Here is a 26750-nt window from a genome sequence, read left to right as displayed (position 1 = left end):
TCTTCTTCTTCCTCCTTGGGGCATGAGGGTGGTCAGCAGCTGTTCCTGGAAGTGATGGACTGGCATCAGGATACATCCTGGCCGAGCCCACAATGAGACAAAGGGGAACATTCTCCTTTTGTGGGTGCTGCCTTTGGTGGTGGTGATCTGTCATCCTTCTTGGGGCTGTTGGGGAGTTTGGCACTTGGATACTCTCCCTGGCCATGCTGTAATTATGGGGATAGCTCTGGGAGAAAGCCCTTCCTGCAGCCCTGCCGTGGCACAGGAGGGCTGAGTCACTGGGGCCAGGGATGTCACCAGCTGTGGTGGCAGCTGCTGGCTCTGAGGTGCTGAGGTGTGGCTGGCATCCCACATCATCCATGCCAGCTTTCCTGAAGCCTGCTGACCTGTTCTCCCAGCATCCTGATGGCTGGAACCCTCCTCTGCTCTTGGCTGGTGGTAGGAGAACTGGACTGCAGGAGGGGAAAGCAGACCTGTCCACAAGCTGCAGGTTTGCAGTTGAAAACAGGATCCTGCTCCTGACTGTCTGCTTGAGAAACCCAGCTGTGGTGGGTATTTTCCTGAAAAAGTGGGCTCTCTGGTGTGTTCCCCAGATGCTGGACAATGGCTTGGTCTTCAGAGCTATGGCAGTGACTGCAACATGTGAGCAAAGCTCACAGAGCTGCAGTGAGACATTCCCTGCATCCCACATTCCCTGAATCTCACCTTCACTGCTTCCATGTCTGCTCAGGGTAAGCAAGGTGCTCTCTCAGCCTTCAGTGTTTGAGGCTGCTTGGGGAGATTTATGGTCCAGTGTTGAACATGAGGTTCCTGTTTGCCAGACCTCTGTGTGAAGCACTGGAGTGGCCTCTTGGCCATTGCCAAAGCCATGGGAATCACCAGAGTCACCAGTTTCCCTGTGGAGAGGTGCTGGGAGCCACGCTGTGACTGGGGCTGGTGTTTGAGCATGGACAGACCACACTGCCTTGGGCATCACCCCCCTCTCTGGGCACAGAGGGGCAGTTTGGGTTTGTTTTCCCCCGCACTTGGTGTTTCCATCCCTTCCTCTCCGTCCCAACCCTGGTTTGACCATGACCCAGAGTCGGTCGCAGTGCGGAGCTCTCCGGGGTGTCTGTGCCAGGGGGACACTGGCTTGGGCATCTTGTAACTTCACCTCAAAAAATGTCACCCCTGGCACCCGGACGTGTGGGGTGAGGGGTTACCAGCTTGCGAGGAGCCTCCGAGCTGGCAGAGAAGCAACAAAAGGGTTTTGGGGAGCAGCAGAGTTGTAAAATGGCATCCCAGAGCTGGGGGGGTCGGTGAGTGTTGCCATGGAGACCCGTTTATGCCTCACTGATGCGTCGTGTAAATCCGTTTGGAAACGAGAAGGGCCTTTTGTCTTTGGGAGGGTTGAATGGGCCTCATTAAACCCGAGATGAGGAAAAAAAAGGGCCTTAGAGTGTATCTGGGAGGGGGACTGGACAGGACGGCCCCGGGGGACTCAGCAGAGGCTGTTCCCTCTCCCAGGGATGGTGAGGAGCTGGGGGGGCTGGAAGGTGAAAAATATCTCCTTGAACAGCAGAGACCAAAGGAGTGGAGGAGATATGAGCTGCTTTCAGATACCTGGGATTGCTGTCTCTGTGTGGCCACCTCGGCTCCAAAAGGATAGAGCAGAAATAGAAGAGGGCTGCTGAAGGGCAAGGAAAATAATTATCCATAGATTAGCAGGGGGAAAAAAGATGGCAGGCTCTTCTAAAGGAGACTAATAATAGAGGAGCACATGAAAGGAGTGGGATCTGAGAGCGTGGGGGTTCGTGTGCTCCTATTTACCCTCTTGTGGTGATGAGCGGTGCGATGGACGAGCGAGAAGGCGACAGATACAGAGGGAGGAACCTTTTCATTCCACTTGTAATTAACTTCCTTCCACGGAGTATCTTTGTTCCCAAGAGCTGAATGGGAGTCAAACAGGAGAAAGGGGCTGTGCCTTTGTGTACTGGCACCACTTTGGGGAAGGGCTGTGGATGTTGGTGGTGTGCTGGGATCAGGTGGGCCTTTGGGATTAGGTGTAATTCCTCTTGTTTGATTGTCCTCTGCTCTGGAGAGGTGAAGTGGGTGGGAGCTGCTCTGTCTCACTGGTGTCAGGAGGAACACCTCTCCCTATGACAGGGGGTGGCTGATGTTCCCAGCTCAAGCTCCCTGAGCACCATGTGGTTGTCCCTGTCTGGTAATGCTGTTTGACCTGTGACATTCCACGTCATCCAAGTTAGATTCCAGTTTTTACTACTGACCTCTCAATTCTCTTTTTTGGTGAAAATACAGATTTAGACAAAGGCAGAGGTAGCTGAGTGTCACCAAGGGAGCTTTGGATGAGCAGTGCAAGGACTCTCCAATGGCAGGAGTGTGGCATTGGGGTCTGGAAAACGGCTCTGGGGACAGGACTAATTCTTCTGGCTGGTGGCAGAGTCCCCCGTGCCTGGGCATGGCTGCTGTGTCCCAGGGAAGCTTGGATGAGAGAGGCAGAGAGGGCAGGATTGGATCTGTGTGTGGCTGGGCACCAGCACATCATAGGGTTCGGGAATGTTTTTCAGAATCCTACACCCAGTTTGAACACAGAGTTTTGGCTTCTTTACTGGATCTGGCCCTTTCCCATCCCTTCCTTGAGGAGATTCCCGGTGGGTGGGAGCTGTGATCCGTCTGGAAGGACTCACATGCTCTGTTGGTGTGGAGAGCTGGGCCCATGGGGCTTCAGCTGCCCAGACACCAGGAAACCTCCCAGCTCCTGCAGGTCTCGCTCTGCCGGGCACTGTCAGCCTTCCCTGGCAGACGTACACGTCCTCCATGTAAGATCCAGTTATTTTTGGATTTCTTTGAAGCAAACAGCATTTAGCATATGTCATCTTATATGTATGTCAGCATCAGCGTTAGAACATCTTCTCCAAGGAGAAGGTTCTTGGGAAATGTTGTTCTGTTTTTGCCAAGCCTGAAATCAGGTGAGGGGCATTGTATGCTGTGGACGTGGGGAAAGGTGATGCTGCCCCAGAGATTTTGTGGTTGATGTGGTGCAAGGAATGCTTGGATCCAGGGGGAGAGCAGTTGGAAAATATGTCAACCTATTATTTAAAAAAATTGATTTTTTAAGCCATTTTTTGGTCTTCCCTAACAAAGAGGTGAGGGACTGTTGGATTTTAAGGTTCCAGATGCAGGACACTTGTATCTGTGGGATTGCTGGGAATGTTGGCTCATCCATGTGTTCCCACATGGAGGAGAGGTGCCTGCATGGGAGGGGGATGTGGAGGAGTGGGGTATCATTCCCAGTATAACTCCTGATCTTGCTCTGGCCAGCTTGCTTGGTTTTCCTCCTTAGCTTGTTCTTCCTCCTGTCCCAGCAAACCCTCTCTGGGATGCCTGCAGCACTGGGCCCTGGCTGAGTCCATGGCTCTTCCAGCAGGTCCCACCTGTAGCCCCCAGTCACTCCATCAGATCCTGTATTTTGGACCCCCAAGGGGAAGTGAGGGGGGCTCTGCAAGGGATTGGGGGCCCCACCAGCAGCCCCCCAACTCAGGGCACGGGAGAGGCTGCACTTTAATCCCGTCTCCCTGCTCCGGCATCCCGGCATCCTGCTGCCAACAGAGCTCCCGTTGTTTACCCAACTCAGAGGAATCGGTTTACAAGGCTCACAAATCCCCTTTTCACCTTTCCCATCAGAAAACACCTCCCGAAACAATGAGGAAATTGGACGCTGCCACCTGATCGCTCCCAAGGAACCTGCGGGGCCGGGAGCTGGGGGCCGGCAGGCGCTGGGGATGGGGACGCCTGGCTGGGATGACCAGGTTGGTCCCCGGGCTCTGCAGGTGGCCAGCCACGGATGCCACCCAAAAATTACCTCAGGGACTTTAAGGGATGAAGCTGCCAGCCCTCTCCACCTGCTCAGCTGGCAAAAAAATACTTGTTTTAAGCTTTAGTGGCTGTAGTTAGTCATTCCCACCCCCTTGGACACCAGGAAGAATGATGCTGGGATGTTACCTGTGAGCTGGTGATGGTGCCAATCACAGGGTCCCAGAATGGTTTGGGTTAGAAGGGACCTTAAAGCTCATCCAGTTCCACCCACTGCCATGGGCAGGGACACCTTCCACTATGCAAGGTTGCTCCAAGCCCTATCCAACTTGGCCTTGGACACTTCAGGAATGGGGCAGTAATAAAGCTGGAGCCATTATCTTCCTCCTCCTGCGTGGTGGGCAAGGTATAGGAGGGTGATTCTTAATGCTGAGAGTTGTTCCAGCCTTAAGGTTGAGCTAAGTTTTAGTTTTTCTGTTTTTTTTTTTTTCCCGTCCCACCTTAAAACAGGGAAATCAAGCTGTGTTTTCCAGACGAACAGCAGATTCCCCCTTCCCTCCCTGAAATTACAGTGGGTTCTCTGAGGGCACGATGAATTTCCCTGTTAATTTAAGAGTTGCTCTGTTCACTCCTCCGGGTTAAGATAAATCTGAAGACATGTCCTTGTGAAGACAAGTCAAGAGTGTAATTCCTTTTTGTCTTCAACCATCCCTTGGAACTAAAATACCTTGTCTCCAGTACTGGCTGAAATCGTGTGTTCAGGCAGCATGTGACAATTTTTGGACGTTTTTTTCCTCTCCTTTTCTTGTGATAAATGTTGCTTTTCACTGTGTATTTTAAAGGAGAATTTCCCAGAGAACCAGCCTCTGGCATAGTGGGAGCTATTGTTGGTCTTCCCTAGGACGATCATCACAAGCTGTTCTTGTGACAAAGCAGAATTTTTGGGGGAAATAAAGGTCTCTGTGTGTGGTGAAAAGCTGGAAGAGCTGCATGAGGGCTTCGAGATACATGCTTCAGGTTTATCTCCTCTCCTGCGCTGCCCAGGCTGTCATCTGGAAACGGCCCTGCTGTTAGAGGAGAGGGGAAATGGAGGAGAAAAAATTCAGGAAAATTGGAGGACACAGGGAAAATGATCTGTGTGCAGGTGGGGAACAGCAGTTGGAGGGAGCAGCGCAAAAGCTCCATGCACAGAGAAGTGGCTCTGTCTTGCTCCATGTTTGTGTGGATCTGGAAGATGTTGAGCTGGTTCCCAGAAAGCAGCTGTGTGCTTCTGGAGCTGAGACTGTTTGTGGAAAGGATTTGCCTCCTTGTTTTATCCTTGCATAAACCTAAGGTAGGCCTCAGTCCTGAAGTTCCTGAGATGAAGAGGTGCCAGCAGGATGTGGTACTGGGAGGTTCTCAGCTCCCTCAGCTGCTTCGTGGCCCCTCCCCTGCTTACAAATCCATTTGGCCTGATCCCAACAGGCTGGTGGCCCAGGGACCGGTTGGTTTGCAGGTGTTGGCCAAGGTTTTGGCCACAGAGGTGTGATAGGTCCTCCTGGTATGGAGATGAGGGTGGATAGGAGCCTTCTCCTCCTGCTCCGGCGGTGCAAGACATCTGCTTGACTTGTTTGTGGCTTCCTGTTTGGCATCTTCTGGGCAGGAGGGAGCTGGCAGGAGCGGGAGGAGGGAGCTTGAGTCACTCCAGAATCCTGTGCCAGGAAGCCTCTGACTCAGCCCAACCGTGGAGAAAGGAGTGTGGGATCCAGCTGCCTCTCGGGGTGGGAACCCGTGCAAGTGTTCACTTGCGCTGCGTGTCTGCGGCCGGGCGGGGAGGGAGGGACAGGGGCTGCTCCCGCCTCCTGCTCCCGCTCTGGCCTTGCATCAGGGCTCTGGCCGTGGGTGGGGAAGCCTTTATCGCTCCCAAGCCTTTGGAAGTGCCTGCTGGCCACTGGCCAGGTGACCTACTTGGTAGTGTGAAGCAAAGCATGGCTCACCTGATGGCAGTGCCTGGATGGAGGCGGGCTCTGCATCCCACCTGCGTCCCTAAAGACCCTCCAGGGGCCAAGTTTCCCACTGTCTCCTGGTCACCATCTGCCTGAATCATGGCTTGTACAAAATTCCCTGCAACCTCACATGGCCAAGGTGCTGCTGTGCCACTGGTACTGGGGTTGGGGTGATCCCAGCTGCCCCGTTGTGCTGCTTTGGGTACTACGGGAGCTGATGTGGAGCTGCAGCCAGGCAGGGAGGATGGACCTGTAACCCCTCTAAATCCAGCTCTGTAATGGAGCTGTGTCCGCCATCCCTGTGCCGTGCTCTGGCTGCCTGGGATGCTCCTCTGACCTGGCAAGCTGCAGGCGAGGTGCAGATGATGTCTGCATGTCTGCCCTGCTACTACAGCTGGCACTGAGCTCCAGAGCCTGTGCCGAGGGCACTTGGGGGTGCGTGGGCTTCGGCTCCGCCTGCCTGCTCCAGCCCAGCCTGTGGATCTGCTATGCTCCTGCAGCCAAGGGCCTGGTGCTGGTTCCAGCTCTGTGGCTTCTTGCTAAGACTTGCACAGAGCCACAGAGCAGGTTGGTCTTGTGTGTTTGATCTTCCTTCCATGGAGCCTGCAGCTCCAGCCGGAGCAGCTGGCTGGGGGAGAAGATATCCCAGCCCCGTCCAATCTCCGGGGTGGGCTGGCACAGGGATGGGCTGTGTCCGACAGCAGAAGGGGAAGCGTGGCTGTGCAGCCTTGGCAAAGTGCTCACTTTGCGTTTGCCGTGCCCAGATTATGTGAGGGAGTTGCAGCAGAGATAACTCTGCAGGAAAATCCATTCTCACCTTATCTCCCATCAGGAACGCATTTAGTTGCCTACATCAAAGTAGATGATCTGCTGCTTCCCTCCTTGCTGCCCTAATCCTCTCCTTCACGCTGAAAAAAACCTAATCAGTGCCTTGCCCCACCATAATGAGATCCGAATGTTAATTATCAACATCTTGCCTTCCTACCCTTCCCAATGCCCTGCCTTCCAGCCCCGAATAGCTTTCCTCCCTCCTTGCTCCTCTCCATCCGGTCCTCCCACGCTCCTGGGCACGCTGTTGAGCCTGGCTCAGTAGAAGTTGTCCTGCAGGATGCTTCCTTCCCTTCCATTTAAGGACAGGAATTCCTCAGGGAGCTGGGGCGTGGACGGGATCCCTCCCTTCACCCCATTGTCAGGACTTCTCCCTATGCCTAATTATTGCCTGTCCCTGCAGGAAGCTCCTTGCCTGGCCGTCGGGCAGAGCCGCGGCGTCTCCCAGCCCTTTGTGGGAAGACTCATTCCCAGTTGGATGCCAGGCTTGGGGCCGGGAAAGGTGCCCACCCTTATCATGGCTGGGGAGCCGGACTGACCCAAGCCAGCCCTGATTTTGTCAGCAGGAGCCTGTGCTGGCTCCATGAACAGGCTGGGATGGTGAGGGAAGAGGAGAACTTGTTTTCAGTGTCAAAACCTGTCTTACAGAGGGGGAGCAGCAGAGCTGAAGCACAAAAATGGTGCCAGAGTGGAGTGGGCTGGGCTGGTGTGGCCTCTGCTCCAGCACGTGGTAACCTCTTACCCTCCTCTCTTCCAGGTTCATGACTGGGAAGGGGCTGGTCATCTACCCAGAGATTGGGGATAAACTGGACATTATCTGCCCCAAGGCGGAGCCGTCCAAGCCTTACGAGTACTACAAGCTGTACCTGGTGAGGAAGGAGCAGGCGGATGCCTGCAGCACCGTCATGGACCCCAACGTGCTGGTGACGTGCAACCGGCCTGAGCAGGAGATCCGCTTCACCATCAAGTTCCAGGAGTTCAGCCCCAACTACATGGGCCTGGAATTCAAGCGGCAGCAGGATTACTTCATCACATGTGAGTCGCCCTCCTCTTCCTCGCTGCCAGCCCTGGCTCGGGAGGGCTCGGGCGCCTGGAGAGTGTCACCAGGCGCTTGTGTGTGACTTGGCTGGTGCAGAGAGCTGACACGGATGGAAAATATGTCCCGCTGGATGGGAGCAGGGGGAGGAATGTGTCACTGGCCGAGTGGGTCACCAGTCCCTATCTGGCTGCTGTGCTGTGTCCCCTGCCCTGCTCATGGCTGGGAGCAGGAGCACATCCCCATCTGGGGTCGGCCCCGGAGTGCTGTTGTGCCTGGAGCCTATTTTTTGCTGCCATCTTTGCTGGAAGTGTTGCAGGGTTTTGCTTTGGGACTGGGGAGAAAGAGGAATGGTGATGCTTGTCCTTATTCCTGAGTGTTGCCTCCAAGAGCAGTCCCAGCATCGGGAAGTGCTGGTGGTGTCCAGTGTGTGACACGATCAAAATGGCTGAAAAATTCTGTACACTGGCTTGTTCTGTTTGTGTCTTGGTGCACTATGGCATTTTATGGAGGGGAGAGAGAAGAGGCTGGAATTTTCTTGGAGCCTGTGGTGTGTGCGTGCAGGGGATTGCTGCACAGAAATCTATCCCCCTGTGCCTGCTCTGCTGTGGATGGAGGGGGAGCTCAGCCGTGTCTGGGCAGTGCTGCCAGCTCTCTCTTTGTCCCCTCCCCTCCCCGCCTGGCTGTCCCCGCCTGGCTGGGTGCACTGCAAAGGGCACGGCTCAGCTCCCCTAGCTGTGTGCTGTGGGCTCTGCGGCGAGCGGCTGGCACAGGGGTCACTGCCTGTGTGGGAGTGAGCTCCCAGCCCTGGGAGCTGTGTGTTCCCGGCTGGAAACAGGGTATTTTTAGCCTGGAATCTTTGGGAGGGGGCAGCAAGGCCATGGCAGGCAGTGGAGACAGGGGGGCTGTGCTGTAACGTGGTGCTGTAGTGAGGCTGCTGGTCTGATGTCCCCAGTGAGCCTGGCTGGGGCTGCTGGAATCTTGCTGCAGAGTAATTTGGAATAAACCTGATGCAGAGGAAGCAGCTGGGCCTGGCTCTGGCAGGTCAGCCTTGAGCCCTCATCACTTCTGTCATGGCAAATTTTGCCAGGTGGTGACAGGGGCTCGCAGGGGGCTCTGTTAGCTGTGTGGCCATGGAGATGCCAAAGTGGCTTCTGCATGGTCAGCCAGGGAAATTTCCCTAACAGGAGGGGTGACAGCAGGGACGACCTGGCACTACAACCTGCAGAGCCAGCTTGGCTCGGTGCTGGCAGCGACCGTGGGCTCTGCAGGGCTGAGTCACTGTGGCAGGGCCAGGCTCCTCCAGAGCAATGGTCACTGTCACTGTCCAGACATGGGGATGTCTGTCCTGTGTCACTTGACAGGCACCAGCTTTGAAGCCATTGTGGGCAGGACACTGGTTCCAGTCCAGATGCCCCAGATGGGCTGGGGATGCCAAAACCTCTGGCACAACTCCCATGTAGGGTCCCATCTCCCTTAGCGCAGCTGCATCAGCCTGGTGGCTCTGGGATGGCAAAGTTCAGCCCTTCTGCCATCCTTCAGCTGATGGAAAGCTTGAATGAATATAAGCTTTGCCTGCAGTGGGCAAAAATTTGGAACAGAAGCCAAAGTGCCAGACTTGGGTCAGCCAAGTATCTTGAAGCACTTGGTCAGTGGCTCCTCTGTGTTTGGGGGTCAAGTTCAAGCACTGACATGGTCATCAAAATAATGAGGGCTGAAATTGGGGTCCTCTGAGCTACAGCCCGTGGGACTCTCAGGCTGCAAGGAGCCCTCAAAGACAAATAGGCTCCCCAAAACAAGCTCAGGAGGTGAACAAAGTACTGAGAAGAAGAAATATGGGATCCTTCTTATGGTAACCAAGTCCATCAGGAAGGTGGAGGCAGAAGGATTTACAGCCTCTGAATTACCCAAATTTTAAGGAGCTGTTTTGCATTTCACACAAAAACTGAAGCGAAAATCAACCTCCCGGAGCTTTGGGAGGTGCTTTCAGAGGCGGCCGCCGGTGCATTGCCGACTCCAAACGCGGCTCCCGCGGGGCCCCCGCAGCTTTGAGCCGGTGCCAGCTCCCCTGCACGGCTGCCAGCACACCTGGGTCACTGCAGGTGACCGGCTCCGGCTCGCTGCGGATCCGACGGGACACGCAGCCGGGATTTTGCGAAGACGGCATAGCCCAGCTTGGGAAATCCCGGCTGTGCGTCCCGTTGGATGTTGGGCTGAGCCTTTTAAACTCATTTTTTAACGTAAAATCCTGTTTATCCTCTTGTTCCCGGTTTCAGGCTGTATAGGGATGCAGCGAGCGGGGTGTTTGGAGCATCCCTGTGGGATCCTCAGGGGGCCGGCAGTGCCCTCTGCCCCTGCCTTGGACCGTTTCTGACTTTAATTTCTCTTGACTCCTCCAAGCTTTGATGCGAAACCCCTCGGAGCTGGGAGCTGCCAGCTGAACTTTGGCCCCTGGGTGGGCTGAGGATGCTCCTGTGATCTGGCCATACCCTCTGCTGAGCAGCCCCAGGAGTTCTTTCTGCCAAGAAATAAAATAGCCAAAAAAACAAAGTCAAAAGTCTCCTGAGCAGACCACCCACATGTTGTCTTTTTTTTCCCCCCCCCAATTTTTCTCCCCTCCCTTTCCCCAAGCTTTGCCTGGACACACAAAAGGGTTTTTTTCTCCCTTTTCATTTCTAAGCCAGGGAAGCAACGCTGGAGCCGAGGGGAGCAGGGCGTGTGCCACTCATCCCCCACCTTCCCCAGCGGCTGGAAAACCTCCTCACCGGAGCTGGGGGGCTTCCCAGGGTCCCTCTATTCAGGACTGCTCCTTGCCATCGCTTTGGATATGCCAAGCCTTGTTTAGGGACACTTTTATCACGGAGGGACACGGCCCCAGCCCTCGGCTTAGCAATGAAAAGGCTTTTGAAAGCTGCTGTTCCCTGTCCCCATCCTCTCTGGAGCCTCACACTGACCCCCTCCACACCAGCTCCAGGCTTTCCTTAAAAGCATCTTTGCTCCTGGGGATGGATAAGGAAAGGTGATGCTTATTTCTAAAGCTTTCCATAATGAACAAGATGCAGCAGCATCTGCCTGCAAGTCTACACTGGAGACAGAGGCTGGGGGGGCACGAGGGACTCCAGCAGGACGTGGGCACCATCCCCAGGATGAAGTGCTGAGAGGGTGAAGGAGATGGGAATTTGGAAATTGTGTGTTTTATATCATGATGTGCTGTGGTTACTTCCATCCCTGGGTCTCCTGGGTGTTTCCCTGCTTGCCTTTGGTGTCTTGGTGTGATTCCCTGTCCCCAGTGTCCTGTGCCCTCCCTTCAAAATACTTCCCACTGGAATAGCCTCCCCCCTGCCTGGTGCCTGCACTCCTGGGATGTCGTGGGCAGCTCCAGCCCCACCATGGCTTATCCAGCCCTGCAGGTTCAGCTCCCTCCACCTCCCCTCCTAATTCACTCCAGCTCCTAATTGCGTTTGCTGCTCCTCTTTGAACTTGCTCCAGTTTTACTATCTCTGGTAATGAGGTGCCTGGATAGAGATCCATTAATCCCCATGTCCTGGCAGCAGGGTGACGTGCGGAGGAGCTCCTGGAGTGGCTCCCTGCTATTCCAGAGCTCTGAATCAGACAATCAAAGAATAGTTTGGTTTAGAAGGAACTGTTAGATGTTGCCTAGTCCATCCCTGGAGTGTCCCATCCCTGGAAGTGTTCAAGGCCAGTTGGGATGGGGCTTGGAGCAACCTGGTGTAGCAACCTGCTCATGGCAGGGTTGGAACTGGATGGACTGCCATAGTTCCAATCTCCTTCTCTGGTTTTTGGGGCTGGTGGTGGTCCTGGCAGCTCCTTCTGTGTTCAGTAGGGTGTAGAGACCTCAGGCAAACCTCCCTCAGCCTCGGGGTGCACTCCAGGCAGCTGTTTGCAGATGTGGTGGTGGTGGTGCTGAGGTGTTCCTCCAGGTGTTCTTCCTCAGTGTCCAACCTGTCCCATGAGCCTCTTTAAAGCACAGAGCGCTTGTTTGATGACAATGCTGAAGGAAAAGCAAGGTCCTAGTAGATGTTTCCTCATAAATCCGACACATTTGCTGTTTATTGTGAGTCCTTAAGCCCTTCAATCCATTTTTGATGTAATAACGTCCGTAATCCAATCCAACGCTTTTTGGCAGCGGGATGCAGTGAGAGCGAATCTATTACCCTGAGTGTTGTGTTAAAGCCCTTGTCTTGCATTTCTGTTTTTAGATGCAATTAGTCTTAACCTGGCAAGAGTTATTTGTTGTAAACCATCACTGCTGCTGCGATGTGGCTTCGTCCCCGGGCCACGCTCTGTCAGCGTTTTCCTGCAGCTCAGCATGAGGAAGGGGGTCACCTATACCCTGCCAGCTGCCAGGATCATCCTTCCTCCTCGGGAGCTTTTTTGGGACACGTTGCCATACTCGCTTTTCTGGCTGTGCTCCTCCAGCTTCCGTTGGTTTGGGAAGCCTTCAGCCCGTGCCAGTGCATGTGTGCAGAGCTGCATGTGCTCCTTCCTGCATTCCTTGGGATTTGATAATTCCCTCCCTGGTTCCTTGGGCTGGGGGCTGTGCCAGGGGGGGCTTTGTCAGCCTGCCAGCTCTTTGCTGATGCCATTTGAATGTGGCCACTTTCATGTGCTCCTCATGCTCCTTCCCACAACTTGTTTGGTGGAGGGGAGTTGAAAGCCCAAGGGCCGTTTGATGCCATGATGGGAGCTGTGAACTTCTGCTGATAAAACTCCAATTAAGCGGCTTCCTCATTCTTCACCCAAAGGGGCCCGGCTTGCGACACACCCGGGCCAAGCAGAGCCGGCCTGGTGGCATCCATCTGGTTTTGGGGCTTTGCTCCTCCATCCCCATTCCCATCCCTCTGCGAGCTGCTGGCAGGGGATGGTGATGCCGCGTGGGAGCCACTGGCTGGACACAAATGGCTCTAACGGTGTCCTGCTCCCGACTTCAAAGCCCGGGCCTTGGCCATGTCAAACCCAAATAATGGCCCTTAGACAACACGCGGTTCCTTGTCTTGCAGGCTTGTCTGAAGAGCGTGACCACAGTAAATGTGATTTTGTTGAGCCCTGTCCCTTAAGCCTCTGCCTCTTTTCTCTTCTCCTCCTCCCTCCTGACCTTTTCGGCTCAGCGCTGTCCCCGGACAGCCCCTGGCAGCTGATCTCATGGCTCAGCCTTTCATGGCCCTAATAGGGATGAAAAGCCCCCTCAGAAAGGGCCGGTGTCCCGGGCCCGGCCGGGAGGTAAATACCCCGTGCTTTGATCTGCTCTGGGGCCAGGGGGGCCCTGCCTGCCACAAACCCCCACCCAAGGGTCCCTGCCTGCCATAACCACCCACCCAGGGGTCTCTGCCTGCCATAACCACCCACCCAGGGGTCCCCATGCCTGCTCATCTCCCTGGCTGCTGGGCATCTCAGCTCTGCCTACAGCCCTGGCACACCAAGGGCTCTGGAGCTGGGCACTGGGTGCTGTTTGCCTGGGGAATTGGGCTGGCTGCATCCCAGGATGCTCTTCCCCAGGAGAAATGATTGGCAAGAGCATCTCTATCATTGTCACGACCCCTTTAACATTGTCACGACCCATTAGGAGAAAACAAAACATGTTTAACTCCTCAGTGCTCCTGAGCACTGAGGTGACAGTAGAGATGGCAGAGGTGATGGCAGTGAAGAGGTGACATCTCCCCCTGCATCACCTACCTCATCCTGCTCTGCTGTGCTGGGAGGCTCACGCCAAAGCAGATTTTTGGTGCATCCCTTCTTCCTTTTCCTCACTCTGGCTCTTCCAGCCCCTGCTCCTCCTGCCGTGTCTGCAGCAAATCCCAGGGCGTCTCCTGGAGCTGCAGCGGCATGGATTGTGGTGGACCTGGCTCTTCAGTGCTGGTCACCTCTGAGGACTTTCTCTGGGACACTGGTAGCGATTAAACCTGGCTGCTTTTGGATTAAACATTGAGTAGGAGACTCTTAAGGCAGAAAGAGTTTTCAACTTGATGAGGAATTGAAACAAATCCTGGCATACTGGTGTGGCTGGGAAGCTGTGTATGGATAAGTGCAGGCAGCTACTTCCTTAGCATATTTTTTAAAATAACCATAACATCAAGACCCTCTCCCTGGGCTTTCCTCCTGGGATCCCTATTGCAATCCACTGCTCCTGTAGTGCTGGAAAGAGTCTTGTTGGCATCACTGCAGCTCCAGATTGGTGTGGAAGGATCTGTAATGGTGGGTGCTGGGATGTGATGGTAGTTGCTGGGATGTGGTGGTGGATGCTGATGATGGTGGGTGCTGTCTGTCAGACCAAGAGCTCACTGGGAGCTCCAGGAAGCACCATCACACTGTCGCTCTGTCAGCTTCTCTGTCCCTGATCACCTGAAGTTTTCTCTGAGCCCCCTGAGTGTGGATGGAGCCTGAGCTCAGGTGGGCAGCTGGGGGGTGGCACTGTCTGTCTCCATCCCCTTCCCAAAGGATTTCTCAGTCATCTCCCAGAGGTTTTGCTACCTAACCGGAGAGATTTACACCCTGTTAAATGGCAGTAAGTGCTTTCCTCCCCTCCGGCTCCCAGCAGGGCCCACAAATGACTCTGGCAGAGCATCAGGTGGGGAATTATGTGGCACTTTCATCCTGAACTGTCTCCAGTTGCTTGGAGTGACCACAGAGACTGCACAAATCACCTTCCTCTCCCAATGACAAGCTCTTTCTTTGGAAAGGATGGACAGACCTGAAGACAAAGGGTTTATTTAGGGCTGTGGTCCTCCTGAGCTGAGCAGGAAGGAGGATGGACACCAGGAGTTTCCACAGCTCATCCATACAGACAGTGTTGATGATAAAGGGCTTGAGTGAGTCAGCAAGCTGTGGTCCTGCAGCCAAGATGTGCTTTCCAGCCTGGATGAGGTTCCCTGCAATCCAGCAGTGACTCTTAATTATGATACTAATTAGAGCTGGTTATAATTTTCCACCAGAAAGCTGTTTTAATGGGAAATTAGCTTTTCACTTAAGCATTACTTGGGTTAAAGTGTCTTTTTCCAGTGGATACTTCAGTGTTTGCCTGTTCTCTCTTTGCCCCAGGAAAGAGTGGGAAAACTGTAGGCGGTGAGGATGAGTGTGGTGGGAGATGTCCTCCCTTCTTCCAGCTCTGTGTGTATCCTCTGCTCTCTATAAGGAATGGGGCTAATTTAACCCTTTAATTTGATTTTGGGGGTGCTGAGCCTGGCCAAGGAAAGCCAAACCCCATCCCAGCCAAACCCCATGTGATGGCTTTCACTCCTATTTCCTGCAGTGCATTTGAACTGGGGATTTTCCCACTGTGTTTGCTGGAGCAGGGAGTGTGGGGCGGGATGTACAGATTCCCAGTTGCTGCAGTGACAGGCTCCTCACCTGCCCTGCACAGCTGTGGGGAGGGACACAGCAATCCCCATGGCTTCATGGCATGGCAGTGCCCTGATGGCAGGGAGGAGAGCAGAGGGGCTCCTCTCTCCATGCCAGACCGTGTGGCTGGGGCAGCTCTGGAGCAGCTCTGGAGCTGCCAGGAGTGGCTGTGAAACCCAAGCCTTGCAGGGACGGGACAGGGCCGGGCTGGCTCGCACAGGCATTTCAGGGGCTGCAGGGCCCCTTCCCGGCGCAGCTGCCTCGGGAAGGCTGGGAGAGGGCTGGAAGGAGGCTGGAAGGAGGCTGCCGGCCCCTCTGGCAGTGTGACAGCGTGGGGTGGGCTCCCTCCACACAGCCCCTGCCCCGGCGCTGGCAGCAGCCCCAGCCAGTGTGCTGGAGCTCGGGAGAGGGGCTGGGGGATGTGTGCGGGGTGGGGGGCTCGTGTCCCCACAGGGGGGCTGGCTAGGAAGTGACACCGATATTAATATTAATAGTACCAATAATCGAATGCCCTGAGCCGGAGCTGCGTGGCCCTGGTGCCTGGGAGGAGCAGGAGGAGGAGGAGGAGGAGCAGGGGCTGTAACCAAGCCGTGCTCCCCGGAGGCCCCAGGGAGTTGGTGTGCAGTGGAGCAGGCGGGTGCCTCTGCTCCGTGACCTGGAAGTGGCTCCGTGTCCCCAGGGGTGCCAGCCTGGTTGGGATGGGGGGGAAGGAGCTCAGTGCCCGTGGTAGGTTGGGCAGTGCAGCACCTCTGTGTCAGTACTGAGGGAGTGTAAAACAGCTTGAAAGATCTGGAGAGGGGAGGTGGCAGGAGCTGGAATTTTATTTGAAGTGCAGTCTGCTTGTGGATTCGTGCAGTGTCCGAGCACATCAGAAATGTGGGAGCCACATCTCCAGGGTGACCTGTAGGGGCTTCACCTGTGCCAGGAGGGGCTTTCAGCCCAGGGGTGTCCAGGCTGGGCTCAGGCTGCTCTGCAAAGCTGCCCCTTGCCCCTGTGGTCCTGGCAGGATCAGGGTCAGGCTGTGAGGCACTGGTGGGATGCTGCCACCTCTCCTGAAGTGATGGAAACACGAACCTTGTGCAGGTCTGGGGGTGAGGGGGATGCTGGGGATGGCGGCCGGGCTGCGGCCACGCCGTGCCTGGCTGGGGCTGGGGCTGGAGCAGGGCTGAGCTGCACAGATGGAAGAGTGATTAAGAGCAATAAAAGGAAAGAGACTTGGATTCGCTACAGTCTCAGCACATTAATTGTGCTTTGGGGCCCAAATCATAACGCAGCCCTGCTAGAGGGAATCCAGCAGAGAAACCAAACATCTCGCTCTGGCCAAGGCTGACCATTTAAGAGACCCTTGCCTTCATCTCTTGCCAGGTATTACTTCCAGCGTCTCCCATCTGCCAAAACCTGAGTTCTCCTTTGAAATATTTTTAGGGGAGGGAGAAAAGCTCTGGTGACACCGAGTGCTGGCGCTGGGGAGGCAGCAGGGACAGCACATGGCATTGCTGGCTTGGAGACGGGACCATGGGGTTGTTGGGGATCTCAGCCATCTGTCCCAGCTCCGTGTTGTGTCACTGGGCTGGATGGGCGTGTGGGATTCCAGGAGTGGAGGTCCTGCCTGGCTTCCATGGTGGCTGAGCATCTCCTCTAAATTGACAAGCAATTACATGGTTAATGGTATCACTGTTAAATCCTCATCACTCAGCAGCCCGGGGCTTAATGCTCCATTAGGGCAGAGGCATCTGATGGCTCTCTGGGCTGGGAGCAGCCTTTGGAAGTCAGCCTTTGGAAGTCACTGGCCAGAGGTTATTTTTGCTCTCCCAGTCCTACAGCCAACCTGCGAATCCATCCAAAATGGAATAAGGCAGGAAAATGCTCCTGTGTGCTCAGTGTTGCTGGGTCTGCCTGGACTGAGCCTTGCTGGTGTGGCATGGGGAGGTGACAGTGTTGTTTGAGACCTGCCATTTCCTATTCCATGGCTATTCCCAGCTCCCTGCCTGCCTTCCTTCGCTGTGTCACAGCTCTGCCTCCTGCTGCTGCCCTGCCGCTGCCTCTCTGCAGCTTGGGGCTCTCCCAGCTCTCCTGCAGCCGTGCCTGTGGATTTAACATTTTCCTCTGTGGGTTGCTGACTCTGGATTCCATCGGCAGCTGAGGATTGGTGGTGTCACCACAGCTCACCCTAACCGTGGCAGTGAGTGGCACAGGTACCTGAGGAATCCATCAAGTGCCACCCAGATCCCAGTCTGGATCTCCTGGAGCTGGGCTGAGCTGAGCCTGGAGCCTTCTGCTGGAGCTTCTTCCTCTGGGAAAGCAGGAAACAGAGCGGAAGGAGCAGCTCTTCATCGCTGAGCTTCACAGGGAATTGCACTGGAGGAGCCTTTCCCGATGGATCAGGGACCTGCTGCTTTCACATCACCCTGCCCTACATTGAACTCTCTGGACTCTGCACCATTTGGATGGATTTGGGGATTTTGGATTTTGACTTTTGGAAGCCCAACCAGCTGTGTGGAGCATCCAGCTTCTCTCTGGCCCATTGTGGATTTACATAGAATGTGGAAGCTCATGTCCTTGTTTCCAGAGGCCATTCCAAGACCATCACTGTGGGTTTTACAAATGCTTTTCCCTTTTTTTGTTCCCTCAAGCAACTGTTTCATTTTTCCACATGGTTCCCTCTCAAAGCTACTTTCTCCCTCATCATTTCCATGGCTAGAACAAGAAGAAACTTTGTGTCCAAGTGTGGGGAAGAAGGATGCTCAGCTGTGTCCCTTCATCCATCCCTGTGGCTCCAGCTGCTCCCTCTGTCCCCTTTGGACCTTTAATATTTTTTGTTGTCTGTGGATGGAATGTCTTTGGAGAAACTGCTGCCTTCGTGGAGTCTTCTGGTTTCCCCCACTTGAACCACACTTGCTTGTTACACATTTTGTTATAATTAGTTAATTATTTATAAATCAGACCTCGTGAGGCCTCACAGGGACTGGTTTTTACAGACTGCCGCCTTCTCCCTCGATGGATGAGTGTCTTTGAGGTGCAACAACCCATGGCATGGAGCTGGGAAGCTGGGAAACAATTCAAGGAGCTGCTTCAGGGCTGTGAGCTGGGATGTACCTGCTGATTTCACCCCCAAACCGGCGCCTCCAGCCTGGGAGAACTGGGCTGCCGAGCCTTCTGCTGGAGTTCTCTCCTGATGTGCTTTTATGGGGAGTCTGAGCTCAGGTCCATCCTGTTTGGATTCCAGAGAACTCGTGCAGGCTGTCAGGGGCGTTTCTCCACATTCCCAGGCATTTGCGTGGGGCTTGGTGCTGACAGTGCTGCTGTTGGAAGGGCTGCCAGCAGATCCCAGCTGGATGCACCATCCCAGCTGGATGCACCATCCCAGCTGAGTGCACCATCCCAGCTGGAGGCACAGCTCTATCCCAGGAGCTGCTGGCAGGGGGGACCCTGCTGTGGGAGAGGTGATAAATCAGCAAATGGCCCAGGGACTTTCTGATTAGGAAAACATTTGCTGGGATTTCAGGCAGGAGCCTTGATTGCACAGAGGTGTTTGGAAGGAACTGATGGACTTAGAGTCTGCTTCCTGGAGGGATCTGGGTGTGCTTTCCAGTTTATCCCAGCGTGGAGGCTCATGGAGGCACCCAACCTCCTGCTGGGTGCCTCATTGCTCTGTACTCCAGCCTCTTCCTGTCTCCTCAGCAACACCCAGCAGGGTCCAATGGATTCATCCCAAATTTCTGTCAATCACCTGCCCTCCCAGACCTGCTTTTTTGCAGGATGGAGGCAGGAATTGGGCTGCACAGGGAACCTGAAACCCTGGGGCTGAGCTTTGACTTGTGGCTCTGGGAAGTGTTGGCTGCGCTGTGCTGGCCAAGTCCTGCCTTGTGTCTGGAAAATTATCCCTGGACTCCATGATTCTCCATCACATTGCCTTCCCCAAGCTGTTGCTGAGCTCCTCTCAGGTTTCCCTGCTTCCCTGGGTGAATTGATCCCTGTGGTTAGATTTGGTGGAGCGCTGGGATGCTTTGTGTTTGCATGGAGGTGGGATGGGGTGGGAACCATCCTGGTCCCTGGGCCAGGCACAGTGGCCACATCCAGGGCCTTGGTGGAGTCAGAAACCAGTTTTTTGAGTCTGTTTAGCAGAATCTGCCATTTAGGTGCTTAATCCTGAAATCCTTGTGTTTGGGTTTATTCTCTCTTGTGTCCCCTGTGCCCTGAGCCCTGCAGAAGGCTGGAGGATGGGGGAGGATGGGGGAATCTTCCTTGTGCTCCCATGAGATCCAAAGGCTGAAAACTCCGTGCCGGCTCTAGCGAAAAGTTAATGTGAATTTAAGTGACTTCTGCCCTGCAATTAGAGCCCCCGGAGTCCACTGGGGCTCTGAGTTTACATTCTTCACCGAGGCACAGGGTGTAATTAGAGATGTATAATTTAAACTGTGCATATGCAAGTGTTCCCATTCTGCACCAGGAGCAAAGGAAATTATCCAGGAATTAAAGGGGGAGGAGGGTGCAGGCGTGGAGAATGGCTCACTTGTGTGGATGTGGCAGTGAGAGGAAGCTGCAGGGATCATGTCCTCACTGCTGCGGGCAGATTTGGAAGGAGCAGGAGCTGGGAATTCAGAGGGCTCTGGATTGGGGTGTGAAGACGTGGCTGTAATGGGGGGTCAGGAGTGAATCCCTGGAGTAGGAAGTGCCAGGGGATGGCTGGGACCTGCTTGGCAGGGCCAGGGGACAGTGAGGACCTGCACAGTAATGCCAGGGAACAGCAGAGAGCTGCCCAGCTGTGCCCTTCCAGCTCCTAGGAACCTGTCTAACATTCCCGCTCTTTTCTTGCAGCCACTTCCAACGGCACTCTGGATGGCCTGGAGAACCGGGAAGGAGGGGTCTGCCAGACACGCTCCATGAAGATTGTCATGAAAGTGGGGCAGGGTGAGTCCTCCTGTTCCCTGGGGTCTCCTGCTGCCCCCTGATCCCGGGTCCCTGCTCCTCTGGGGAATGTGGGAGTTCAAGATTGCAGGGAAACTGAGACCAGGCCAGCTGCTCCTGGGAGCACTCTTGGGTTAGTTCAACAGAATTTCATTTTTAGGATCTTTCTTCCTGCCTTTTTTGTCCTGCCAACATGGCGCATGTGCGGAGCACTGGGGTTGAAAGGGAGCGATTGTTCCCGGTTACCTCGTGGGCCGTATCCCAGCGGGAAGTGAGCTCAGCACAGGACCCATGAGCCCTGCAAGTGTCTCAGGGGGCTGGCACTGGCCGTGCCCCTGTCACTTCCTGGGCATGCAAGTGGGGATTGTAGCTGGCCAGGCATCAGGGATTTGGCTTGGTGGCTCTCAGCTCTGGAGGCCACCAGGCTGTGGGGACTCCAGTGACAGTAGGACACCAGGGGTGTCACCAATGGGCTCTTCTCCTGGAGTTCCTGCTCCCCACCACCTCCATCCTAAGCTGCTTCTCAGCCCCATTGATGCCTCGGCCTCATTTCAGCCCAGACTCGGATGCGCAGCTCCCGATTCTGCTTCTCATTATTGTGTTTGCACGTTGGGGCCAATATTTATAATAAACAGGCAAAGCTGTGCTGCAGCCTTGGCCTCCTGCCTGCCCTTCCCTTCCTTTCCTCCTGCTGCCCGAGCAAGAAACCTGTCCCAGCCCACGCACGGGAGCTCTGAAAACAGCAAACCAGGGAATTAGGGTGGGGACCTGCTTCCCACAGGCCCTGGAGCAGCTCAGCCTTGCTCTGTTGCTCTCGGCATCTCCCAGTGCTCCTGTGCCCCATGGGAGTGGCTGACAACTGGGGGCACTTCTTTAGAGGGGACAAGCTGCTGCCTTCCAGGTTGGACCAAGGCTTCTCATGCATCCCTCCTCTCCCCTTTCCCAGATCCCAATGCGGTGATCCCAGAGCAGCTGACGACGAGTCGGCCGAGCAAGGAGTCGGATGACACCGTGAAGGTCGTCACGCAGAGCCCGCGCAGCAAGGTCCCAGCAGTGGAGGAGCCTGGCAAGCCAGGTGGGTATTCCAGGGATCCCCAGGAGAGGGATGGGCATCCTCTGCCTGCCATGGCGCCAATGAAACACCTCCAAGTTCAGCTTGTTGCATGGATCCCAGGGATACCAGACTCTCTGGATCTGGGATCTGGATGGGTCTGCTTTAAGTGTTGTGCCCATCTTTGCTGTCCCAAGCCCAGGCTGCGCAGCAGCTTGGGTTTGTTTCCCCAGCTCCTGGCAGAGCTTGGCAGAGAGGTGCTGTTTCAGCACTCTTCCTCCTCCTCCTCCTCCTCCCATGTGTTCCTCACAGCACATCTGAGAGGGCTTGGAGGAGGTGAGGTGCTTGGGTGTGAGAGCCCTTTGAAGGTGGTTTCCTGAGTTCCTGACCCCTCTGAGAGCAAAGTGGAATCAGATGAAGCTGGGAAGTTTTTCTTTTCTTCCTGCCTGGATCAGCATCTGGGCACTGCCCCTGTGGGGGCTGCAGCTGCTCTGGCTCAGGGGTCAGTAATTGGAGACTGGGGGGCCCTGGGTGTCAGAGTCCACATTCACCAGGGCACCCTGGTCTGGAATGGTGTCACCTGGACACAATCAACACTCTGCTCCATGGGCTGGGAGATGGGAAGGGGAGCAGTGGTGCAGGATGGGGAACAGGGCAGGTGGTGCCTCCTCTGTGGATGCCTGGGGCTCCTGCCTGCCCTGCCCAGTCCTTCCCAGGGATGTGTGGGTCTGACTGGGGTGGGAAGGTGGGGACCAAGTGCCGTCCCCTTGGAGGTGAGGGTCTCCCCTCCTTGGGAGCCCGGCAGGAGAATGTTGTGCTGAGTTTGAGGGGCAGAGAGGGGCTCCAATGAGCAACTCATCCCCCTGCTCCACAGGTGTGATCCATGCATGGACAGAGCACAGATCTGCTGCCTCTCTGACCCCAATCTCCCCTTGCCTTGCAGGCTCTGTCAACCAGGATGGCCAGGAGACCCAAGGTCCCAGCGATGGCTTCCTGAGCTCCAAGGTGGCCGTGTTTGCGGCCATCGGTGCCGGCTGCGTCATCTTCATCCTCATCATCATCTTCCTCGTCGTGCTCCTGATCAAGATCCGCAAGCGGCACCGGAAGCACACGCAGCAGCGAGCCGCAGCCTTGTCCCTCAGCACCTTGGCCAGCCCCAAATGCAGCGGGAATGCGGGCTCGGAGCCCAGCGACATCATCATCCCCTTACGGACTACAGAGAACAACTACTGCCCGCACTACGAGAAGGTGAGCGGGGACTATGGGCACCCCGTCTACATCGTGCAGGAGATGCCCCCGCAGAGCCCAGCCAACATTTACTACAAGGTGTGAGGAGCAGCCTGGGAACGGCCGATGCAGCAGCGCGGGAGCGCCGGGCGCGGGGCTGGCGCCGCAGGGAGGAAGCGAAACGTTCCCCCCGCCCCGGCACGGCGCGGGCAGCGCCGGGAGCGGCGCCGGGGAGCGGAGGGCTCAACGCTCACGTGCTGATTCTCCCCTTTGTATTTAGTTTTGTAGTTCTCAGCTTTTGTAATCCCGAGACTCTGAGGGTGAGCCTTCAGCCTCCTCCTCTTCTTCTCCAGACTGTGGCCGGCCGTGGGGGGCGGGCGCCGTGCCTTTCTGTGCTCGGGACACCGCTGGCAAACCCGGAGACTCCACCTCCCCTTTGTGGTTTGGGATTTCCCTGCATCACCCCTCCGGGCCTGTGGGAAGTGCCCGCCAGCGCCGCAGGGTCCCGGAGCCTGGAGCGACGCCGGGGCCTCGGTCCCAGGAGCAGTGAGCGCACAGGGGGATGAGGAGGAGGATGCTTTGCCATGGTGCCAAGATGCAGACAACTGTGCAGGGAGGAAGCTGGCAAACCCAATTTACTACTACTACTATTATTATTATTATTATAATTATTTTAATTTTTTTGTAACATTTTTATTTTTGTGAATTCCGGGCGGGACTCCGGCCCGCCACCTCTGGGCACACGCCATCACCTCCTTCCAGCACGTCATCCTGCCGGCCATGGGGCAGATCCCGCTCCCCCCACTGCCCCTGGAAACTTTTGTGTTCGTAGCTGTTGACTCTTGTTTTAGTCTCTTTATAAAAAGAAAGAAAGAAAAAAAATTTCTATCTCCACCCTGTCTCAAGCGTTCAGTGCGCGAAGGGCTGGACACTGCTCCTGCCCCACACGGAGCAGCCGTGGCCTGGCAGCTCTTCCCAACCCCTCTGGAGCATCCCACTGTGGAAAAAAGCCTTTGGCTTTTCATCAGGCTGGGGCTGAGCCTGCTGGAAGCAAAGAAGGGGGTGACAGGGGGAAGCTGCAGCCCCCTCCCAAGCTGGGCATACTGCCGGTGGTTGTCCTTGGAAAGGAAAACTGGAAAACAAAGGTTCCCAACTTGCAGCTTGTGCCAGGAGTGTCAGAAGGAGGCTGGTGCTCGAGATTGGAAGCTCTCAAGAGGCTGGAGCACCAAGCTTGGCTTGGTTGGGAGCTGAGCCAAAGGCTCTTCCACCCTCCTGGTTTACCTGAAGAATCCAGTGCCCCTCGGTGGGACCTGCTTAGGGGACCAGCCCCACTGTGCCTGTTCCCTGCCCTGCTCCTGGTGCAGGAGCATTCCCTGTCCTGCCACCTCCCAGGGGTCCCCAGCCCGGGCTCCCCTGCCCTTGCCTTGCCCATCTCCCACCCAAAACTGGAAGGGGTTGAGCCTGTCTGGTGGGATCATTCCCAGCTTCCTCCTTCTGGGAGGAGCCGCCAGCACCACGGCTGATGCCAGTGAGCCCAGCAGGGCTGGCAGTGCCCTGTCACTGCCTGTCCTCGGGCTGTCCCCCCTTCCTCACTTTCTTTTCCTTCCAGCAGTAGCTGCTTTTGCTCAGGGAGCAGGAGTGGGGCCGGCAGGGCTGTTCCTGCCTGGGCTGTTCCCGCCTGTCCCCAGGGCCCCAATCCCGCGTTAGGAAGTGCCCAAAGAGCGAGGGAGCTGCTCTGCTAAAGTGCCTTGACATGGAGCGGGCTGGGCGGGGGCAGAGCAGGGACAGGGGCCCGTGGCCTGGGAGGATCTGGTGACCTGGGGGGACCCGGTGGCCCAGGGAGATCTGATGGCCCAGCTGCTGTGCTGGGGTTTGGCCCTGAGCGGGATGGGAGCATCCTGTGGTGTCACATTGTTGGGTTTAGGGCAGGAATTTGGGCTGGAGCAGAGCGGGGTGTCCCAGCTCCCCTCCTGCCCTTGGCATCCTGAGGTGGTTCTGCTTCCAGGGCCCCAAACCAGCTGCTTCCCTCGGGAGAGATGCACCCCAGTGGGTGCTCCCCCTGTTCCCCATCCCAGCACTGCTTCCCCCGTGTAGCACCTTCCATCCCTCTCTCCTCTGTGGGATCCACTGCCCGTCCTGGCCTGGGAGCCGCCCCCACCAGGACCCCCATTCCCTGATGGGGAAATCCCAGAGAATTGTGTCTTAAAAAAATCCCCTTTCCCTCTTCCCTTTGCCAAACCTTAGCCTGTGTTTCCCCAAGTGGGAGGAGCCCTGGCTGGGTGGTGGTGGCAGTGGTGATGGTGACAGTGACAGTGGAATCCATTAGGAATAGTGACCGGAGTGGAGGGGGAAGTGAGGGGACAATGTCGTTTTGGTTTGGTTTTGGTGGAGAAGGGACAGAGTCTGGCCACAGGTTGTAGCAAAAGTGATCTGACAGTGCTGATGGCTTCTCATGGTGGTTGTCCCCAGCTGAGGTCTCCATCAGTTCCACTCCTGCTGCTGGGAACAGCTGCAAAATCTTGTAAATATGTGAAGAAAGGGTGAAATCAGAACTCTTGGTTTTTGCTGAGCACCTCGGGCTGCTGGGTCCTGGATCAGAGTGTGTCCCTCGGGTTCTTTTCTTGGAAAGCATTGAAATTTGGTTGATTTTCCTTTTTTAAATTTTTTTTTTATTTTTTTGTTTCCTGCCCCCCTCCTTTTGTTTGTGTAAATACTAGTCTTTTTTGGAAGAAATAATGTAAAGATGTTTTGTATAAACTCCGAATTATTTTCTGGTTGCTTTTTCTTAGAAAAACAAATGAGAACTTAAAAAAAAAGATGAAAAAAAAAGAAATTTTAACCACAAGAACGGGTGTAAAACATTGTCATAGAGCTCAGCCTGGAGCCTGTGGGCTGTGCTGGAGTGTGGGAACTGCTGGGATTGGGACTGGGGACCTGCCCTCAATATAATGCAGGATCAGATGGGCTCCAAGCAGAGAGTGAGGCGGGAATCTGGGGTTCTGTTCCATCCCAGAATCTGTGGCTCATTCCCAGTGAGTCCCAGAGCTCTGAGCCTTGTCCAGGTCACAGGCAGAGACTTGGGGACCACATGGTGATCTAAAGGGACATCAAATTTATCGATTTTTTTACCTTTAACCAAAAAATCCCTGACTTAAGGATGCAGAACTCCATGCAACATCCTGAGATCCTGTTCTGCTTTTCTGGGTCTGTGGAGCTGCTCCTGGTGCAGATCCCTTTCCCAACTATCCCATTTTGTGTTTGCCTATTTTGCTTGCCAACTGCCAGCTCACCATGGCCCCATCTCTTCTTGGTGCCAGGGCTGGGATGGCTTCTCCTTAGCCGTGCCCAGTGCAGGGTCCCTGCCCAGGGGTGGTGGCCGTGCCTGGAGCCATCTCTGGTGTCACGTGGCCCTTGTCGTGGGCAGCTGGAAGGCATCAGGGAGCCCCCAGTTCCCTCAGTTGCTCCCAGGAGCTGGGCTCTGAACCTGCATTATATTGACAGAGGTTTCTGGGAGGTTCCAGAGGTGCTGGAGCAGGGATGGACAATCCCTCTCTCCATCCCGGCAGTGCCGCGCCCCCGCACGTCCCTCCCGTGCTCCCACATTTCAGAGCTGTGCCACCTCCACATCCCACAGCGTCACATCCGCACCGTCCCTGTCCCGAGGGGCCTGGCCCTGCCATCAACCAGCTGGGACTGCCACGGCCCCACCCCTGTGCCACCACCGGAGCAGCCGGGCTGACAGATTTTCCCTGTCCACCCTGCTGTGCCCTTAGCCCAGGCGTGGATACGGAGCCCGGCCGTGCTCCTGGTGCGGGGCACGCGGGATGGGGCTGGGGCCAAGTGGGAATGGTTGGGAACGGGCACAGGGGGAGCCTGGCCCCTCTGTGCTGGCACCTCCTCGGCTCCAGCCTTGGCATCCCCATGCTGGTTGATCCTCCTCAGCTCCCGGTGGGGCTCCGGCGGTGCCGGGATCCCCTCGGCCGCGCTCCCGGCGCCGCAGATTTTCTTTCTTCGTGTCATGATCCTGGTTTTGATTCCTTTCGCCTTCTCCCAGCTCTCCCGCCCAGTAGCATATCATCGGCATCGGTAACAGCTCTGTGGCAGCTGAACTCCATGGAGCCGTGATGGAACCTGATATATTGTTAAATAAAAGGGTTTTTTTCCTATGGAATCCTGGCTGTCTCCCGTGTGCTTTATTCCTGCCCTAGGTTTGAAACTGCAGACTGAGCTGAAGAGATCTGGAAAGAGTTGGCTGGGACAGGTCCTCACCAGCTGGTCCTGGAAGGACCTGGTGGGTTTGGTTTAGTAAGGAAAAATTAGGAGATTTTTGTCCAATATTTACAACATAGACTCAGGATTGGATGAACTCAGGGATGGATATGGATGGGTGTGGTTGGGCATTCCATGGATATGGTTGGACCTGGTGATCTTAAAGGTCTTTTCCAATCCAAACGATTTTGTGTTTCCATGGCTCTGTCCCTGCAGCTGGAGGCTCCTGGGGCCACTGGATTGCCCTCAGGTGTGAGGGGGCTGCTCATGTGCTCTG

At 55.6% G+C, this 26750-nt stretch overlaps 1 protein-coding gene across 1 annotated transcript in view; it reads left to right on the top strand.

The window, feature by feature from the left end:
• The window catches only part of EFNB1 (ephrin B1), a 47274-nt gene extending 20899 nt beyond the window's left edge, over nt 1–26375 (top strand). Inside the window, exons 2-5 of the mRNA XM_064712649.1 lie at nt 7384–7661; nt 19837–19929; nt 20873–21001; nt 21921–26375. Coding sequence (XP_064568719.1) covers nt 7384–7661; nt 19837–19929; nt 20873–21001; nt 21921–22309 — 889 coding nt within the window. The 3' untranslated portion in view covers nt 22310–26375. The remainder of the gene's footprint in view (nt 1–7383; nt 7662–19836; nt 19930–20872; nt 21002–21920) is intronic.
• Nucleotides 26376–26750: the final 375 nt, after the last annotated feature.

Source organism: Zonotrichia leucophrys, chromosome 4A (genome assembly GCF_028769735.1).
Source record: "Zonotrichia leucophrys gambelii isolate GWCS_2022_RI chromosome 4A, RI_Zleu_2.0, whole genome shotgun sequence".
Taxonomy (NCBI): Eukaryota; Metazoa; Chordata; class Aves; order Passeriformes; family Passerellidae; genus Zonotrichia; species Zonotrichia leucophrys.
This window is presented reverse-complemented; position numbering and strand designations above follow the sequence as displayed.